At 42.3% G+C, this 19,894-nt stretch overlaps 1 protein-coding gene across 7 annotated transcripts in view; it reads right to left on the bottom strand.

Annotated features, from left to right (window-relative positions):
• Window positions 1–692: 692 nt before the first annotated feature.
• The window catches only part of CALD1 (caldesmon 1), a 231,077-nt gene continuing 211,875 nt past the window's right edge, over window positions 693–19,894 (bottom strand). For 5 of the 7 annotated variants that reach the window (XM_081956903.1, XM_081956907.1, XM_081956902.1 and 2 more), the window contains 8 exons: window positions 18,282–18,422; window positions 13,204–13,247; window positions 13,031–13,109; window positions 11,675–11,812; window positions 10,109–10,204; window positions 6,623–6,703; window positions 5,978–6,011; window positions 693–3,616 (listed from right to left, as the gene is read on the bottom strand). In XM_081956903.1, the coding sequence (XP_081813029.1) occupies window positions 3,585–3,616; window positions 5,978–6,011; window positions 6,623–6,703; window positions 10,109–10,204; window positions 11,675–11,812; window positions 13,031–13,109; window positions 13,204–13,247; window positions 18,282–18,422 (645 nt within the window). In that variant the 3' untranslated portion in view covers window positions 693–3,584. Of the gene's footprint in view, window positions 3,617–5,977; window positions 6,012–6,622; window positions 6,704–7,179; window positions 7,296–10,108; window positions 10,205–11,674; window positions 11,813–13,030; window positions 13,110–13,203; window positions 13,248–18,281; window positions 18,423–19,894 lie in introns of those variants that run through there. The other 2 variants (XM_081956904.1, XM_081956906.1) reach the window with 2 other exon arrangements.

Genomic DNA, 19,894 nt, shown 5'->3' on the forward strand with positions numbered 1-19,894 from the left:
TTTGCTTGAACACAAAGTGAATGAATAGTACAAAGTACCGTATTTTTCAGAGTATAAGAACGCACCGGAGTATAAGGTGCACCAAGATTTTGAAGAGGCAAATGGGGGAAAAAAAACTTTTTGCACTCTGCAGACCTCCCAAAAATGGCCCGTTTTTCGTGAAAATGGGCCCGTTTTTTGTCAAAAAAAAATAAAAATCGGCCGTGCATGGTCTTCAGGAGGTTTGTAGAGTGCTCCTGGGGACGGGGCAAAAATGAGCAAAAAAATACCCCCTTTTTCGTGAAAACAGATGTTTTTGTCAAAAAAGGGCATGCATAGCCTTTAGGAGGCTTATAGAGTGCTCCTGGGGGCTGGGGGGGCAAAAACGAGTAAAAAACAGCCTGTTTTTCACTCATTTTTGCCCTCCCCAGCCCCCAGGAGCACTCTGGAAGCCTTCTAAAGGCTATGCATGGCCATTTTTGCAAAGGGGGTTCAGGAGGCCAAAAATGCTGTATTCAGTGTATAAGATGGACCCAGATTTTCACCTTCTTTTTTGAGGGAAAATGGTGCATCTTATACTCCGAAAAATACGGTAATTGCACTGAAGAGCCAGTTTTGTCAGAAAGAATAACTCAAGATGCCAGACCAATATAAAAATGATTTCATGAGCCCAATGCATGCAAAAGTCCTGGTTGAGAAACAAAACCGATCCATCCATCTGGCAGACAAACTCCATTTATTGTGAATTACAAATTCAGCATTACTGGTTTATGGTAGCTATTCAGATGTAAGGATTCCAAAGTGTATTTAAACAAACAAACAGCCAAACCACAAACAGATCCAAGACTTTGTCTTCCATGATTCTGATCCCACCTGTAAGCTCCAGTGAAATTCATTATGTAAACTTGATGATTCACAAAAGCAATGGAGCTTGGATGCCGCTACTCCATCTTAACCCCTTAAAAGAAACAACTAAAAAGGACAAACAGATGCAATAAAAATGTAAACCTGTATACAGAAATTAACCATTCTCAAGCGATGGTTCACATTTGGAGTGGGCTATAAATTTTAAATCAAGCTCACTTCACTTCATCCCTACATATGGTGTTAAACCCCAATTCTCATGTGATTTGTAAATTCAAACTTAGTAGTTTAACTATATACAGTTCAAATAATACAGATGTTAAAATCAAGAGTTGGGGTGGAGTGATTGAGACCCACAATACATTATCCTCTCTGGAGAGGCTTCTGGGTTCAAATGAAGCCTTCTTCCACATTGCCTGGAATTCAGCAAGCGCTTGTTCTCTAGGACAAAGGATCGAGAAGGTTGAAGAGCATCAAGTAAGCCCTTCCCAACTTGACATTTTCCAGATCAGGGGTGAAATTCAGCAGGTTCTGACAGATTCTGGAGAACCGGTAGTGGAAATTTTGAGTAGTTCGGAGAACTGGCAAATACCACATCTGGCTGGCCCCAGAGTGGGGAGGGAATGGAGATTTCGCAATATCCTTCCCCTGCCACGCCCACCAAGCCACGCCCACAGAACCGGTAGTAAAAAAAAAATTGAATTTCACCACTGTTCCAGATGTGTTGAGATTGCAACTCCTCTGACTCCCAATGCACCTGGAAGGCACCAGCTGGGCTACAGGAAGTGCTCCTTGGCTCTCCTTGGTTAGTGCTCCTAGCACCGAGGGCTACTATACTTGTGCACTGAATTGTATGGCAATGGCAATGCCATTGGTTTTCTAAAGCGAGAACATGAGACGTGTATACAGACCTGATAAAAAAAGCAAAAATCAGTGTGCAATAAGGTGGAAAGAAGGATTACCGACAGCATGCGTGCATGTATTTCTTGTGTGGTAATTATGGTACTTCTATATAAATTAGCTATATCGTTTTATACAAGCGACCTATGACCTAAAACTTTTTCCCCTCTTTAAAACTATAATTTTAATCGCTCATCTTATTATTATTATTTTTTTTTAAAAAAAATCTAATACTTCTCTTGCCATGCCCCTAATGGCAATGATGGAATATTAATATAAAAGGTGTGTATTTTTTTTAAAAAAAAAGTTGTGATATTGGCTACTTATGTAGGTTTATAGCTAAATGAAGTAAATAAGTATTAAAAGCCTTCTATTATTAGTAGTGCCTTATACATGACATTTAAAAAAGCGAAATGTTCTAAAACTGTTAAAAAATACAAACAAAAAAAGAGAGAGAAACGTTATCAGTACCACTGCCGATTGCAATTGTCCAAATTCAAGGTATTAACTATAACTTACCAAAGGGATGCTACTTTTAAAACTATAGAAAATTTTACTGATGATGCTAATTTGTCATGGACTACTTACGGAAGGAAATGGCCAACTTAGCATGTTTCTTCCATGCTTTACTCTAAAGTGCTGAAAGGGGTGGGTGGAGGTAAATGGGGCTCATCCCACTTAGCTACAGGAAGGATACTTGGGTGCGATCCACAGAACCTCATCCCTTGCATCTCTCCTACTTTCCTTTTATGGAAAGCAAGGTTCCTTTGCTCTACCGATGACCTTAAGATGGAGAAGGTGACCTCCACTTACAGGTATGACCTAAGCAAAAAGGTAAGCGGTGGATTAGGCACTCCAGCAACAACACACATGGCATGGCGATCTGTGACATGATGTTGGAGAGCAAAGGGGGAGAAGGCCATGGTGCCATCAAAGGTGGTGGGTCTCCAAAGATGGTGAACCAATTCTGTAGACCACGATAGGCTACAGGGAATTATACCAAACCTTCTTACACTCAAGTCAACAGTAAGTCAACAGTAGCAAAGAGGTTGACTCTGCCTTGACTCTTGAGGGCCCACTGTTCAGGTGCTCTGCTTGTGAATCAGAGGTGGGTTCCAGCTGGTACGGCCCGGTATGGGCGTACCGGTAGTAGCCGGGAGCAGCGGCCACCATACCGGTACAGTGGCTCATTTGGCCCACCCGCCCGCCCACATTCCATGCCTGTTTTTAAAGCAACCGGCCAACTGCGCCTGTGCGCACAGCCTGCGACGCCTGCACGACCTCCAACAAGCAGCTTGGTGTCGCAGGGGCAGTGGAGTGTGCAGGTATGTGCAGCACGCATGCACGACCAGGATGCCCGGCCCCGTGTGCAGCATACCGGTAGTGACGGGGACAGGAACCCATCACTGTTGTGAATTATCCGGCCTGTATTCCTCCTATCCTAGGCCTGGGTTGGCCTCACCTATTTAGGATAGGACTCACAAATGGAAGATGTGCAGAGTAGATGTCCCCTTCTCCTCCTGTCTGGACATATAGTTTGTTGAGACTCTGTCAGTAGAAGTCTCTCTCTCTCTTTCACAGCATGGTTTTCTTTTCTTTTTTGAGGAATAAGGCTCTTGTTACAAGGCACTACTATTAAGACAAATGTTTTAAGACTGAATATTAAATACAGTGCTAATATACATGGTTTCCTTAAAAACTGGGATAATGTAGCCAACCCCTCCCGCCCCCTCCCAAGTAAACCAACAAAAACAAACATAAATATATATAAAAAGAAAAGGACACATTTTAGCACTTCTGTTTTTGGAAACCAAGTTGCTCCAGCGTAATTGGTGGCTTCCTTAAGGCTCCTTTTCAAATTGTCTCAAACCTGCTGGAAAAAAGAAAGAAAGTGGTGGGATTGCCTCGAATCACCAGGAATGTCAACATTTGGGGCTTAGCTGGAAAATCCCCACTTGTCTAAGCACTTGCTGATTTAGGTTGCAATGCTAAGATCAAATTTTAAAGACTTATACCAGCTTCCTTTCTTGCTCGTTCCCCACAATCAGAAGAGATTTCCCATAGATTCAATCTTCACCACTTTTAAAATAATATCCACTGATATTATTTTCAAAAGACAAATTGGTGAAACTCCTCGTTTTTTTTAATGGGTCCATACTTTTTACTGCTCCTGGCTCAAATTTTACCACCTTGTTCATGTGGGAAAGCAGAGTGGTCTGGTGGCCTACAGGTGGAGCTCTCACCTCACAATCCAGAAGCTGTGAGTTCAATCCTAGGTAGAGGCAGATACCGTATTTTTCGGAGTGCAAGATGCACCTTTTTCCTTCAAAAAAGGGTGAAAATCTGGCTGTGTCTTATACACTGAATACAGCATTTTTGGACTCCTGAAACCCTTTGCAAAAATGGCCGTGCATTGCCTTTAGGAAACGAACCTTTTTTTGCTCATTTTTACCCCCCCCCCCAGCCCCCAGGAACACTCTATAAGCCTCCTAGAGGCTATGCATGCCCTTTTTTTGTTTAAAAATGGGAGGTCTGCAGAGTACAAAAACTTTTTTTTTAATTTGCCTCTGCAAAATCTTGGTGCATCTTATACTCCAGTGCGTCTTATACTCTGAAAAATACGGGTATTTCTCTCTCTGGGCACAATGAGAATATATCTGCTGAACAAAACTCTGCATGGCGATAGGAAGGGCATCCGGCCAGTAAACACTCTTCTAGCTCCATCCAGTTGCTCAGACTCCACCCTGCAAGGGATTATGGGATCGATAAAAGATGGTGGTGGTTCATGTGGGAATGCAATATTTTAGTACATGGAGCTGCAAAATTAGGTTTGAATCAGCTTATTCTTAGGTAAGTATGTCTCAGTACTGGCATAATTCCTGAAAAAAAATGGATCCTGAAGAGAACCATTAAAAAGATTTCAATTCATTAATTCCTACTCAAGTTGGAGATCCTTAATTGGACAAGTATGGAACTGAACAGGAAGGAAATAAGAATACTTGTACACAGCAAGCAGGAATGTGAACAGAAAGACTATGATATATATCTTACATTAAGCCATAAAGAGCTTGTTGCTAGATACTTGTTTATAAATGGACCTAGACATTGCTGTACGCAAACCATGGTTATGACTTTGGGTTTTGTTGAGCAAACTATCTAATGAAAGTTTAGTCATCAGCCAAGCCGATCATAGTTTCACATGATGGTGAGCCAATTCACAGGCAAATTTACCCAATGTTGGAGGGCAAAAAAGAAAAGATAGTAACATGCATGCTGTGGAAAACATAAAAGAGGAACTGAGATGAAGATACAGCAACAATTGAGTACTGTTGTCAAGAGGACCTTATGAGTGGTATTCAGCCGGTTCGGACTGGTTTGGGCGAACCAGTAGTGGCGACCTGCGGGTGGGGTTGGCCCACCAGACCATCTGCCCCAGCTCTATCCCGTCCTATTTAGCCACGTTTTCTAAGCCACATGGATGTGTGCAAGCTGCACACGAGAGCAAAGCGCATGTGTGGAAGGCCACGCGCATACATCCAAGCCATGCACACTCACAGTTTCAGTGTGTGGCGAACCGGGGGTAAAATTATGTGAAACTCACCTCTGAACCATACAATATTCAACGCAGCAGTGGGTTTCACTTATTTTTACCACTGTTTCTACCACGCATGTACACTCGCTTTGCATACATGGGCACCTTGCGTACATGCGCCTGGCCTTTTACGCATGTGCTTTGCTCGCATATGCATTCTGAGCGTGTGCCTGGCTTAAAAAACGTGGCTATCTAGGACGGCATAGCACCCACCCCAGGGATGGGATTCAAATCATTTAACAACTGGTTCTCTGCCCTAATGATTTCTTCCAACAACCAGTTCACCAAGCTGCTCAGAAAGTTAACAACCGGTTCTCCCAAAGTGGTGCGAACTGGCTGAATCCCACCACTGACCCACCCATAATCTCCGCTATCAGTTCGTTTGAACTGGTCCGAACCGGCTGAATACCTCCCTCTCATTCAACGGGTAGCTCACATCTTCAGAGGCTTTGAAACTAGCCAGGAAAGTGAATGTTCTGTGATTTGCCTCTTATAGATTCCAAACAAAAAAATCCCATTTGCCATCAGGGACAAGGCACTGTGGAGGAGTGGGCTGTCTGACAATCCAATTAATATTATTCCAAAATGGAGGGTCGGGCCCCTTGCCTGATCCCCAACACTGAAATGTTCACTTTTGCTTACCATTAGTCTCCAACTTCCTTCCTGTGGCTGTGACCTGATGCAAAAAAAAAGAGAGAGAAGTAAAAAAAAAAGTTACAAAAACATAAACTGTCCCAAAGGTGTTTTTTTTTCCCCCAAGAGGCAACTGGACTTTCTGGTTTTTCTTTGAAGACATTTCTCTTCTCATCCAAGAAGCTTCTTCAGCTCAGAATGGATGGTGGGGAATAGAAGGGTTTACATTTCATGCTGGACATTTGTATTGTTTTAGCCGATCGTTAATGTCACCTGGAAATTTATATGTGTCCTCAGGGTCCCCTGAGTGGTGTAAATGGGTGTGGAGTCTTCTTGAAACTGCTGAAAGGACTGTGTGGTAGAGTGGAGATAGATGGTGTTGCATCCCTCCCTTTCTGTTGAGAGAGGGCTGTTCAAGTTTTGACATAGATGGCCTCTTTTACCCCTCCCTCAAGAGACCATCTCAAGAGGCCATCTACAGCAAGCCATCACTGGTACAGTACAAATAAATAAATAGTTTGGGGTCTATTCTACATCATTCTTCTAGATTTGCCAATTATGTCACTGAAGTTCAGCAGTGCAATTGAAGGAGACGTCAGAGATTACACACACACCCTCCCCAAAATGGAATAGAATAACAGATGGGATGGTCACCTTTGATGAAGAAGGGGTCTTCTCAACCGACTGCTTTTCCCAAAGGTTGCGTTTGCCAGATACATCTCCAGGTCGTAAGTCCTATTTCCCCCCAAAGAACCAAAGCAAGTATTTGAAACCAAGAACAGTCTAAAAATATATAATTAAAGTTTGTGTTATTTCAATAAACCTTCCCCAAAGATTAATTCATAGGCAGTAGTATGAGACTTTTAAATACCGTGTTTCCCCCAAAATAAGACAGGGTTTTATTTTCTTTTGACCCCTGAAATAAGCGCTTGGACTTATTTTTGGGGAGGTCTTATTATTTTTGAGGGGCAGGAGACGGCAAGCGTGGTCACCTCATGGCTGCTGCTGTGTGGCAATATTTTATGGGAGGGATTATTTTAGTGCATGCGCTCAAAAGCCTGATTGGACTTATTATCCAGGGAGGTCTTATTTTCATGGAAACAGGGTAATTTCTTTCTTTCAAAAATAGGTCCACAGCTAACTGGACATACATAAATGGGCTGGAACTGGAAGCTCATAAGTTCTGCAGAGGACTTTCAAAACTGATTTACCTGACTCAGGTTAAAAGCAAACAGCCAATCCAAAAGAAGAACAGAACAACGGATATATATATAGAATTCCAGCCAAGAAGATGGTGGTGAAAGAGGGAAGAGAAGAAAGCAGTTGACTGAGAAAGAAGGAAGGGAGAGAAAGGACAGATTAGTACCAACTCACTTCTGTGAATAATTCTACTATAGTCCACTCACAATTCTATAAGTCCAGCTAATAATTGTACTATAGTCCAGACTCCTTATGTGAAACATATTTATCGCTGAGCTTATGAACATCCGGTTGCTAGTTCTCAGATAGATAAGACGTAGAAACAGGACAATGAAAGCATACCACAACTATCTAAACCACTACTTTAGCACCATCAGTAATCAGCTGACCATTTTAAAGCATCTCTTTCAAATACTGTCTACCTCAGTTGCAATTTCCATTAGGTTGCAAATTATAGAAACTATGGTTTAAGGCAGGGGTGTCAAACTCGATTTCATTGAGGCACGTATCAGGGTTGTGTTTGACTTAAGGGGGGCAGGGTAGGCGTGGCCAGGGTGGGTGTGGCCAGCTGGACAACACTCGTGTCGGGGGCACCTGTGGTGGCCAAGTGCTAAGGCAGGACTTCCCTCAGACTCTCCCTTTCCTCCATTATAATCTCTCTTCTCTCCTTCCTTCCTTCCTTCCTTCCTTCCTTCCTTCCTTCCTTCCTTCCTTCCTTCCTCCCTTCCTTCTTCCTTTTCTTCTTTTTCCTTCATTTTCTTCTTTTGCCTTCCCTCCTCATTTTCCTTTCTTCTTCCTTCCTCTCTTTCCTTATTTTTCTTTCCTTGCTCTCTTCCCATCTTTTCTTCTTTTTCTTTATCTTTCCTCTTTCCTTTTCTCCTATCCTGTCCCATATTACATGCTCAAATGCAAAGGGGAAACATTTCTTTTGTTTTTGTTTTCAGTTTCTTTTGCTAGCCCATGAGGACCCATTTTCGCTGGCAGAGTGCTACAGGAGGCCGTCGCAACTGAAAATGGCTCCTCCCAAGCTCTGTTTTCCCTGGCAGAGGCACTGTGGGCTGGTCCTTTGCTGTTTTCAGGGCTGGCCCAGCAAGCCAGATCTACCTTGAGTTGAGACCCCTGATGTTCACCTTTGGAGAACATCAGGCTGAGTATGGATGTCCTTGGTAACTGAAAACAGGGACAACCTTCTGGTTTTATCCTTTACAAATGGTAGAGTTCATTAATTGGTTCAAATATACACCAAATCCTGCATTATCCATGGTATGCTGGCTTCTCATCTGTTCTGGTCTAGCACAGCACTAGACTAAAACCCTGAATTCCTCTCCAATGGTGAAATCTAATTTTATTTTCCTATCGGTTCTGTGGGCATGGCTTGCTGGGGGTCATGTGACTGGGTGGGGCATGGCTATGTAGTCACGTGACTGGGGGGTGTCAAAAGACAGAAGCTCACTTTAACAATGTCCTGCTGGAGCAGAGGGTTGGACTAGATGACCTCCAAGTCCCCTTCCAGCCCTGGATTGCTGTGCTCTTTCAAGGTATCCTCTGAAGCTGCGTCTAGGCCAGGTTTGTGGTCCTTCCTCCCTCTCCTTTTTCCTTTTTTTTCCTTCCTTCCCTCTTCCCTCCCTCCCTCTTTCTTTCTTTCTTTCTTTCTTTTTTTCTTTCTTTCTTCTTTCTTTTTCTTTCTTTCTTTCCTTTCTTTCTTCCTTCCTTTCTCTTTCTCTCTCTCTCTTTCTCTCTCTCTCTTTCTTTCTTTCTTTCCTTCTTTCTTTCTTTCTTTCTTTCTTTCTTTCTTTCTTTCTTTCTTCTTTCTTTCTTTCTTTTCTTTCTTTCTTTCTTTCTTTCTTTCTTTCTTTCTTTCTTTCTTTCTTTCTTTCTTTCTTTCTTTCTTTCTTCTTTCTTTTCTTTTCTTTCTTTCTTTCTTTCTTTCTTTCTTTCTTTCTTTCTTTCTTTCTTTCTTTCTTTCTTTCTTTCTTTCTTTTCTTTCTTTCTTTCTTTCTTTCTTTCTTTCTTTCTTTCTTTCTTTCTTCTTTCTTTCTTTCTTTCTTTTCTTTCTTTCTTTCTTTCTTTCTTTCTTTCTTTCTTTCTTTCTTTCTTTCTTTCTTTCTTTTTCTTTCTTTCTTTCTTTCTTTCTTTCTTTCTTTCTTTCTTTCTTTCTTTCTTTCTTTCTTTCTTTCTTTCTTTCTTTCTTTCTTTCTTTCTTTCTTTCTTTCTTTCTTTCTTTCTTTCTTTCTTTCTTTCTTTCTTTCTTTCTTTCTTTCTTTCTTTCTTTCTTTCTTTCTTTCTTTCTTTCTTTCTTTCTTTCTTTCTTTCTTTCTTTCTTTCTTTCTTTTCTTTCTTTCTTTTCTTTCTTTCTTTCTTTCTTTCTTTCTTTCTTTCTTTCTTTCTTTCTTTCTTTCTTTCTTTCTTTCTTTCTTTCTTTCTTTCTTTCTTTTCTTTCTTTCTTTCTTTCTTTCTTTCTTTCTTTCTTTCTTTCTTTCTTTCTTTCTTTTCTTTCTTCGCAGCACTCCCTCCACCCTCCGTTTTTGGCCTAGCAGGCCTCAGGAAATTCTCCTGGGAGCAAAATTTGATCCCAAATACTTTAAAAAAGTAAAAAAAAGTTCCTACCATCACGCAGCATAGCTAACCGTCAGAACTTTTTAAATTTTTGTTAAGCATTTTTTAACTACCGGTTCGGGCGAACCGGCCCAAACCGGTAACATTTCACCCCTGTTCCTCTCCCAACTGCCTGGGCAATCAAGCAGTGATGATGGCAAGGACAAAGAACTACTGAAATGAGGGGTCAGCCTCTGTGGATGGGCATCTCAAAAATTCGAAGCCAGTAATGCCTACCAAAATAGCACAGAAGTTCTCCTTCCTTCCTGTAAAAATTATTAAACATCTTATCTTTATTGCAGAGTAGACGACAACACTACTGAAAACAGAGGAGCAAATACTCACTGATGGTTTGGAAGCAGCCAATTTGTTGCTTTCTGGGGTCTTAGTTAACAATTCATTGATGCGACTGGAGACTCCAACCTTCAACCCAGCTGTTTCCTGCAGAACATTTGTTTGTAAACAGAATTGGAAACTTCATAATTAGAATTAACAGGGACGCACTATAGAAGGGGTGTCCAGCTCAAGGCCTAGGGGCCGGATCCAGTCCATGGGGTACTTTGATCCAGCTCACAAAGCCACCCTGCAAACAGTGATCAGCCAGTGGTGCTTCTGCCAGCAAAAATGGGCTCCCGAGCTCCGTTTTTAGCTGCAATGGCCTCTTGCAACCCTCTGCCTGTGAAAACGGAGTCAGGAGCCTGTTTTAGTTGACAGAGCGCTTGGGCCACTGCCGACACCCCCGAACACGAGTTGACGTCGAGCTGGCCATGCCCCCCAGCCCCCGAGGTCAAACACAACTCTTATGCAGCCCTCAATGAAATTGAGTTGACACCCCCCCTGCACTGCAGATTGCAACATCTTATCTACTGAATCTCTATGTCTTAATCTGTAAGATTGCTAAACCTCATACTCATTTGTGCAATTTCACAAGAACATATAGCTGAAGTCTGTAGCAAAGCCCCTTAATCTTAGGAGATGTCAAGTGACTGTCTTAAATCTCACAACGTTTCAGCATTCCTGTGAGAAGTCCTGTGATACTAGAAATGAAATTGTCCAGAGCTTGTGAAATCTGACAATCTTGCAAAGTATTATATGATTTAAAATAACAACAATGATCAACATTCAGGAGGGTTGCATCCCATCATTCAAAGGCTTACCAGAGGCCTTTATGCCAAAGTTGGACAAAGCTTAGTTTCACAAACTTAGAGCAATGTCTCTGTGAAATATCATTTCAGAGACAGAGTAAAAAAAATGTCTTTCAGAAGGTTAAACTATGGAACTCTTCCATTCTTGTTTGAAGTTCAGAATCTGCATTTACACTATATTAAATCTCAGGTCTTCCTTATGGGATTTGCATTTCTCTTGCCTTGATTGACCTGGGAATTGCAGAGGCAGTCACAAAGGCAGAAGACTCTGAAGGATAGCAATAGCAATAGATTTATATACTGTATTTTTCAGACTATAAGATGCACCGGAGTATAAGACACACCAAAAAAATTTAAAGGTAAATTAAAAAACAAAGTTTTGCCCTCCCCAGGACACTTTGCAGGCCTCCCAAACCTTCTGCGTGTCCATTTTTGCCAAAAACGAAATGCGCAGGGTGGGGTTTCAGGAGATTAAAAATGCTGTATTCAGTGTATAAGACGCACCCTGATTTTCATCCCTTTTTTGGGGGGAAAGGTGCGTCTTATGTTCTGAAAAATACAGTGCTTTACAGCCCTCTCTAAGCAGTTTTACAGAGCCAGCCTATTGCCCCCAAAAATCTGGGTTCTCATTTTTCCCACCTCGGAAGGATGAAGGCTGAGTCAACCTTGAACCAGTGAGAACGAACAGTTGAACTGCTAGCAGTTGGCAGTCAGCAGAAGTAGCCTGCGGTACTGCATTCTAACACTGCGCCACCACAACATATACCTTATTGGGTGTCCCCATTCCAGAGGGTGATGCAAACACATTGCCTTTCTCCCACATGCTCTTGATGTTACGAACTCCCTCAGCAGGAACTGGGAGGTCAGAAGCAGCTGGCTTGGGGGCCTTTGCAGCTTTGTTGCCCTGCAAGAAGCAATTGGTGAGTCAGAGTCAGTGTCACATCTCCTTCAATGAGAACTCCGAGCAGGCACGTTCCTCAAAGAACATTTTATTGGGACATATCAAATTGGCACAGACTTTGTAGAAAACCAGCTCTTGGTTCCTGCTGGTTTTACACCCAATTAAAAGTAACACTTTGTCACTTCTCCCCAGAGTCTTCAGTCACAGGGTCCAATCAGCATGTAGTCCAGTTGCTAGGTGACCTCAGTATCCACTTTTCGAACACCTGCACAAATGTCCTTGATTCCCAGGGGAAATTTTTATTTTGGCTACAACACCCCAGCTGTCTCTACACTCCCCTCCCTGGCTCCTTAGCTCCAGGCTGTGTCAGCCCTGAAAGAACACAAAAAGAAACTCCTGTTGTAGCCCGCCAGAGGCCAGCAGAAGATTCAGACAGTGAGGAGGTTGGGGAGAAACATGGGCAGTCCTGGAGTCTGGGGGAAGCTCTGATGAGGGCTCTGGGTCAGAGGCAGAGAGGGGGACAGAGCCGTATGCCAGTTATCAGCTGCCTTCGGAGTCAGACATCAGTGAGGCAGACGAACAGCTGGAGTCTGTTCCCAGTGTGTACATGCACAGAGTTGCCAGACAAAGTCAGATGACTTTGTCATGTCCGACTCACCGCGACCCCATGGACAACGTTCCTCCTGGACTTCCAGTCCTCTACCATCCTCTGGAGTCCATCTAAGCTCACGCCTACTGCTTCGGTGACTCCATCCAACTACTTCATTCTCTGCCATCCCCTTCTCCTTTTACCCTCAATTGTTCCCAGCATTAGGCTCTTCTCCAATGAGTCCTTCTTTCTCATTAGGTGGCCAAAGTACTTGAATTTCATCTTCAGGATCTGGCCTTTTAAAGAGCAATCAGGGTTGATCTCCTCTAGGACTGACTGGTTTGATTGCCTTGCCGTCCAAGGGACTCGCAGGAATCTTCTCCAGCACCAGAGTTCAAAGGCCTCAATTCTTTGGTGCTCAGCCTTTCTTATGGTCCAACTTTCACAGCCAGACATTGCAACTGCAAGCTTGCAATAAATATCTCCATTGCTCCATCTTTTTCAAGGAATTCCAGAGTATTTAATGACATGTTTAGAAAAAAATCTTGATCTATGAAAAAATGTATGATTTGTCCCGACCACAGTAGTCAATCAGAAGAACATGGGAAATTGAGAAGATGCAAGCAGCTCACCTCAATCGCGCTGGTATATTGCTCCAGCCTACTGTCTATCTTGGAGACAACTGGAGTTGTGTGAGTAGGTTTCATGCCACTGTGAAAAGAATGAAATGGTAGAGACTTATCAGTTCATATCCTGCATGTTAAACTTTTATTGTGACTTTTTTCTTTATGTTTGAATTCTTTACCTCTTCTGGGCGGATTTGTTCAAGAACTCTGCACGTTCTTCTATCTAAAGAAAAGAGACAGAGAAGTAAGAAAATAAAAATGAGGTCTACAAATATTACAGAACCTGGAAGAGGTTTAAATAATCCAATGGTTTGCGTAGACCAGGGGTCGGCAACCTTAAACACTCAAAGAGCCAACAAAGGTCCTAAATGGAAGGTTCCCCCCCCCCCCATTCAATTTTGGAGCCAACCAGAAGTCCAGTTCCCCCATCATAGAGTCTCCTCCTAGAGCGGCATCCTTTTTCCTCTACCTGTCCTAAACGAAAGCCCTATCAATTGTGGCACTGACCAGCAATAGGGAGCCACAGCAGAGGGATGAAAGAGCCACATGCGGCTCCAGAGGGTTGCTGACTCCTGGCAGGGACGCAACCAACATATCAAGCCTGTAACACACATCACAGCAACAGCACAATGAAAGGGTCAGGGCCTACACTTACACCAGGGGTGTCCAAACTTGGCAACTTTAAGACTTGTGGACTTCAACTCCCAGAATTCCCCAGCCAGCTCTTAAAGTTGCCAAGTTTGGACACCCCTGACTTACACCGAGGGCCAACTTTGGATCCTAAAATGTCACAAGAGTTTTTTTAAGAAAAACAAAATTAACAGAGCAAGAGTGTTAAGCCACGAAGCGGCTTTAAAAAAGTTACCCCAGGACAGGAAGAAAAGCAGAATCACTCCACATGCAGCCTCCATACAGAAATGGAACCAGATGTTGCAAAAGAGCTAAAAACAGCAGCCCTGTGTGCTTGTTTTTCTTCTTTTAAGAATATCTAGGGGTCTAAAATGCATATCACTCCATTCTGACATCCCCCTCCCGCCAGTTCGACATCCTCTTTGGAGTTTTGGCATTTACCAGGTGACAAAACTGCATGTTAGAAAAAAGAAGAGAAAGCGATGACAGATGCTGTTGGTAGCACATGTGTCTCGAACCATCCAGGGGTGGGCTGCTGGGGGTTCACAGGGGTTCGGGAGAACCTCTAACTAAGATTCTGTGCAGCTCAGAGAACCCTCGAATCTCACTTATGGCTGGCCCCGCCCTTTCCTTTCCAGGAGTCCCGCGCAGCCCAGTTTGCATGCAGGTTTAGTGCAGGGCATGTGCGGAGGCTCAGAAAGGGTGAAAAACAGGCCTGCTGGAAGTTTGGGAAGGCCAAAAACAGGCCAGAGAGCCTCCGGAGCCTGGAGAGGCCATTTTTGCCCTCCTGGAGGCTCAAGGAAAGCCTCTGGAACACCCCACCCCACCCCCGCCGTGGTGCAGGAGGCCGACTAGGCCACCCCCACCATGGCCACGCCCACCCAGCAACCAGGCAGACAACACCTTGCTAAAAGTTTTGAAACCTATCCCTGGAACCATCCAAGTACATTTGACCAGGGCTGCCTCGCAGCATCTCGTATTATTAATTATGCAGATGGTTCTTGAAATCGCCTTTGATAAAAGTTATCAACAGAGTGAAACAAAAAACCTCAAACTACCGGAGATAAATTGAGGAAATAATTTGGCCACCCAGTTCTAAAAATGTCATAATCCCAAGTATTTTTTTTTTAAAAAACCACCTAGCTTCTTGTCTAATTTTCTCACTGTACCGTTCTTTCTATAATACAAGCCCAAAAGTGCCAAGCACTCCACCTTAGTACCCCCATTAAAAAATCAATGTTGGCCACGTGGGATTCTATTTAAGATGTGATGGAGGACTTGTTTAAAAGAAGACAGGAACCTATTCTAAAGTACAGAGGAAAGGAGTGAAAGATTTCATACGTGGAATAGATTCCTTAAGGAATTGGGAAACCTTAATTGTCACAAACTGGAATGTTCAGATTCAAGAATTCCTGAATCTCTAGATTGTTTGTCCAGAGATGAATTCCCTACCATGATGTTGTGCTGCTTTTCAGAGTCACCAGATGGCAGCAGAACAGAGGTAAAGTTTATTTTTTTCCCCATCATCTCAACTCTGTTAAGAGTTGCTTTAAAAATTACAAATTTCCCAGATTGATAACACCTGCAAGCCACCGGTGTTGCTCTTATTTTTACTTTAATCTACAAGCACATGCTAGGAAATGCCACGGTTAGCTGCAAAGGGATTCATGGATTACTATCTGTGGATAATCTGTATGGACTTTTATAGAGAGCAGGGGTGTCAAACTCAATTTCATTGAAGGCCGCATCAGGGTTGTGTTTGGGGAGATGGAGTGGGCGTGGCCATGGTGGGTGTGGCCAGCTCGATGTCACTCGTGTCGGGGGGGCGCCTGTGGTGGCTTGAGTGCTCTGTCAGAATATACAGGTCAGAATGTATGTGTAAGACTGAAGTGTGCTTATTACATCACACATTTGTTCAGAATTAGAAAGGTTCTTAAGGTAAGCATATGCTTAAGCAACTGACAAGAAGAATGTTTGTTTCAATTAAATCCACATATTCACTTTGACAATTCTTCTTGAAGCCCAATCTTTTACCCATGAACATAGTAATGCACCAAAAGGTTTTTCAACTATTGTTGTTAGTTGCGAAGTTGTGTCCGACCCATCGCGACCCCATGGACAATGTTCCTCCAGGCCTTCCTGTCCTCTACCATCCTCTGGAGTCCATTTAAGTCCTTCCTTCTCAACTGGGAAAACCATAGCCTTGATTATACGCACTTTTGTTGGCAAGGTGATGTCTCTGCTTTTTAAAATGCTGTCTAGATTTGCCATAGCTTTCTCCTCCCCAGGAGCAAGCGTCTTTTAATTTCTTGGCTGCAGTCCCCATCTGCGGTGATCTTGGAGTCCAGGAAAATAAAATTTGTCCCTACCTCCATTTCTTCCCCATCTATTTGCCATAAATTGAGAGGGCCGGATGTCATGATCTTAGTTTTCTTAATGCTGAGTTTCAAGCCAACTTTTGCACTCTCTTTCTTCACTCGTATCAAGAGGCTCTTTATTTCCTCTTCACTTTCTAGTACAGTATTAGTATTAGTATTAGTATTAGTATTAGTAGTCTAGTCTAGTCTAGTCTAGTCTAGTCTAGTCTAGTCTTTATTGTCATTGTACAAAATAAATACAACAAAATTGGTTTTAGCCTCACTGGTGCAAAATTAAGTTTTCAAGTTCTCCTTGGAAAGAGTTCCCATTTCTATATCAGGGACAGAGCAATTTAGCTGCACAAAATATTTATATTTATCAGGCTTGGATCTGCTTTTGCTGGCAATTTTTATGCTATTGGTTGGCTTTTATTCAAAGAGCAGTATAAATATGCTATCACATACAGTAGGTATAATATTATAATTGTTGTTTCTTTTCTGGGTAAGTGAGGCACATCTGCTAGGAAGATTCATTAGAACAAAGAGGCCAGTGGCTGATCAAAACCAGAATAACATTATACACACTCTTAGGAAACATAAGTCACTACAACAGCAAGCAATCACGTGCCCACAACTGAAAATTGGTAAGAAACATACGGTAAACAGAATTACAAAATATATCTGTAAAATAAGATGGAAAGCATAGCATTAAGAAGATGCTTCTGTACTTAAATTAGGAAACTGAACTCCTGACTCTCTTTTTTTTTCTAATTCTGTTTTCAGAATGTGATATTATTCCATTCATAAAAACAATAAGGTGAAATCCTATGAGGTAAAATGAATGGCAAAAGTCCATCAGTTTAATAGTTCTATAGAACATACTTCTTCACGCATATGAAGACACATACCCAGGTGAATATGTCCCATGATTCACTGATGGAAGTGAATCATGGGACATATTGCCAAACAATATGCACCTATTGTTTAGGATTCATGCTGTAAATTAGATAATCAAAATAAGGAGGCCACCTTCTGTTTTTTCAGTGATTGTTCCTGCTAAAAAGAAGAAATATACATTCTAATACAACTCGGTCCTTGCATGAGTGAGACTGCCACTGTTCCTTATCTACCTTAATTCCATTTCCAGGAAGTTGTTTGGGTTTTTGCTCAATTCATTCAGCATACAAAATGTTTTTCCCACCTGGACGGTCAAACTTGAACATTGGGTGCTATCTAACAAAATGAAATTCAATGGTGAAAAAAGTAAGGGTCTACATTTAGGCAAGAAAAACGAAATGCACAGGTACAGTATAGTAATTATGAAAGGGATCTTGGAGTCCTAGTGGACAACCATTTAAATATGAGCCAGCAGTGTGCAGCAGCTGCCAAAAAAGTCAACACAGTTCTAGGCTGCATCAACAGAGGGATAGAATCAAGATCATGTGAAGTGCTAATAGCACTTTATAATGCCTTAGTAAGGCCACCCTTGGAATTCTGCATCCAGGTTTGGTCGCCATGATGTAGAAAAGATGTGGAGACTCTAGAAAGAGTGCAGAGAAGAGCAACAAAGATGATTAGGGGACTGGAGGCTAAAACATATGAAGAACGGTTGCAGGAACTGGGTATGTTTAGCTTAAGAGAAAGAAGGACTAGGGGAGAGATGATAGCAGTCTTCCAATATCTCAGGGGCTGCCACAAAGAAGACGGAGTCAAACTATTCTCCAAAACACCTGAGGGTAGAACAAGAAGCAATGGGTGGAAACTAATCAAGGAGAGAAGCAACCCAGAAATAAGGAGAAATTTCCTGACAGTTAGAGAACAATTAATTAGTGGAACAACCTGCCTCCAGAAGTTGTCAATTCTCCAACACTGGATGTTTTTTAAAATATGTTGGATAACCATTTGTCTGAAGTGGTGTAGGGTTTCCTGCCTAAGCAGGGGGTTGGACTAGAAGACCTCCGAGATCCCTTCCAACTCTGTTGTTCTATTCTATTTCTAATATTGGCACCACCCTGGCTCCCAGGATTTGTCTTAACATACAAATGTTGTGACTGAAGAAGTCCTAAGTCTAAGAACTTTGCACAGAAAATAGGACAGGAATGAATTCAGAAGATGCATCTGTGTTATAACGGTGCTTTTAGGTATTTGTCATAGCAGCACATACAATGCACAGTGTTAGTTTTTGTACAGCCACGAGGATAACAATGGGAATCTCTCTCACAGATACTTGATCAAAATGATGTGGCATCAGCAGCTGGAAGGCGCATTACCTTGAGGGCAGAACCTTTTGGGGTGAAACACTTGAAGGGCTTCTTATCATCACTCTGTGCTTCATCGGGTATCTTCTGGCGTTTCTCGGCGGCTTCTGCCCTTCTTTTTTCAATTTCTTCCTTCAGCCGCCTCTTCTCCTCCTGCCAAAAAAAAAAACCCCAGGAAGGAACCATTTAGTTGCCTGTATCAGCAACTTCGGCTAATCCTAAAGATTCAAATGTGGCAATAAGGAACAGGTCCAGCTGCAATAACTGATGTGGGTATTAGCAAGATTGAGCAAATAAGGAATGCAAGAGCTAACCTTCTGTATATGCATTGTGGCATCATACAGATGTCCTATAAGGTAGATCTTGCATTAGATCATCACAAGACTCAGTTTTGTCACTGGGATGAAATTTTCAGATTCTGTAGACGCCTACCAGCCACCCTAAAGTTAAGCAACAGTGTCCGTGAAACCTGTATCATTTAAACCAACTTGTCAGACAGCGCAGACATCTTACATCCAAAGCCTGACCACAGTCAGTGTCATTTCTATGCAGATGTGTGAATATGTGTGAATAAAACCTTTGCCAGACCAATTCTCGAATACAGCTCGTGTGCCTGGAATTTGCACTGTATAATCGGACATTAATACAATTGAGCGGGTCCAGAGGTATTTCACGAGAAGGGTATTCCACTTCTCTGCTCACAATCTTATGCCACCAGGCTCGAAATTTTGGGCGTGGGCAACCTGGAACTACGCCACCGGTCTGACCTAAGCATAGTACTCAAAATTGTCTGCTACAACGTCCTACCTGTCAACGACTACTTCAGCTTCAACCGCAATAATAACAGGCACACAATAGATACAAACTCAGAATAAACCGTTCCAAACTCGATTGCAGAAAATACGACTTCAGTAACAGAGTGGTCAATTCCTGGAATGCTCTACCTGACTCCATTGTTACATCCTCTAACCCCCACAGCTTCAACCTTAAATTGTCTACCGTGGACCTCACCCCATTCCTAAGAGGTCCCTAAAGGGGTCGTGCATAAGCGCACCAGCGTGCCTACCATCCATGTCCTACTCTCCCCATTTATTTGTACTCATTTCCTTTGTTCATGTCCATGTTTATACTTATACCTGCTATCTTGTACATGTTTGACAAACTAAATAAATATATATATATAACGGTTGCTCTTAAATAATGTTGAAAATGTGTTCAGTTTTTTATTTTTCCAGATATAGTCCATAGATGACTGTTCTGTTAAATTATCAAAATCTCTGAATGGCTCCGGGTAGCCATGACTACTGGAGTTCATGCAAAAAGATGGAACAAGAGACCAATTAAATGCCCATTTTGCTAAGCCATATTATGTTTCAAATACGGCATGCTAAATTGATCAATGACCTGGTTTATTCATTCATGAGTCTAAACTCAAAACTACAGTGTTGGAATTCGCAGACTCTGGGAATAAAAATGGGCATTCCTAAAATATGGCAGAACAAAGAAGAGGATTTTCTTTGTGCATCAGCCTCCACCCCATCCAACGAAGGCACTGTAAGGAAGAAAATGAAAGGTACTAGGGAGGCTCCGCCTTAATGTAATCACTGATAAATGAGGACCAAGTA

The sequence above is a fragment of the Natrix helvetica genome (assembly GCF_964273705.1).
Source record: "Natrix helvetica genome assembly, chromosome: 6".
Lineage (NCBI taxonomy): Eukaryota > Metazoa > Chordata > Lepidosauria > Squamata > Natricidae > Natrix > Natrix helvetica.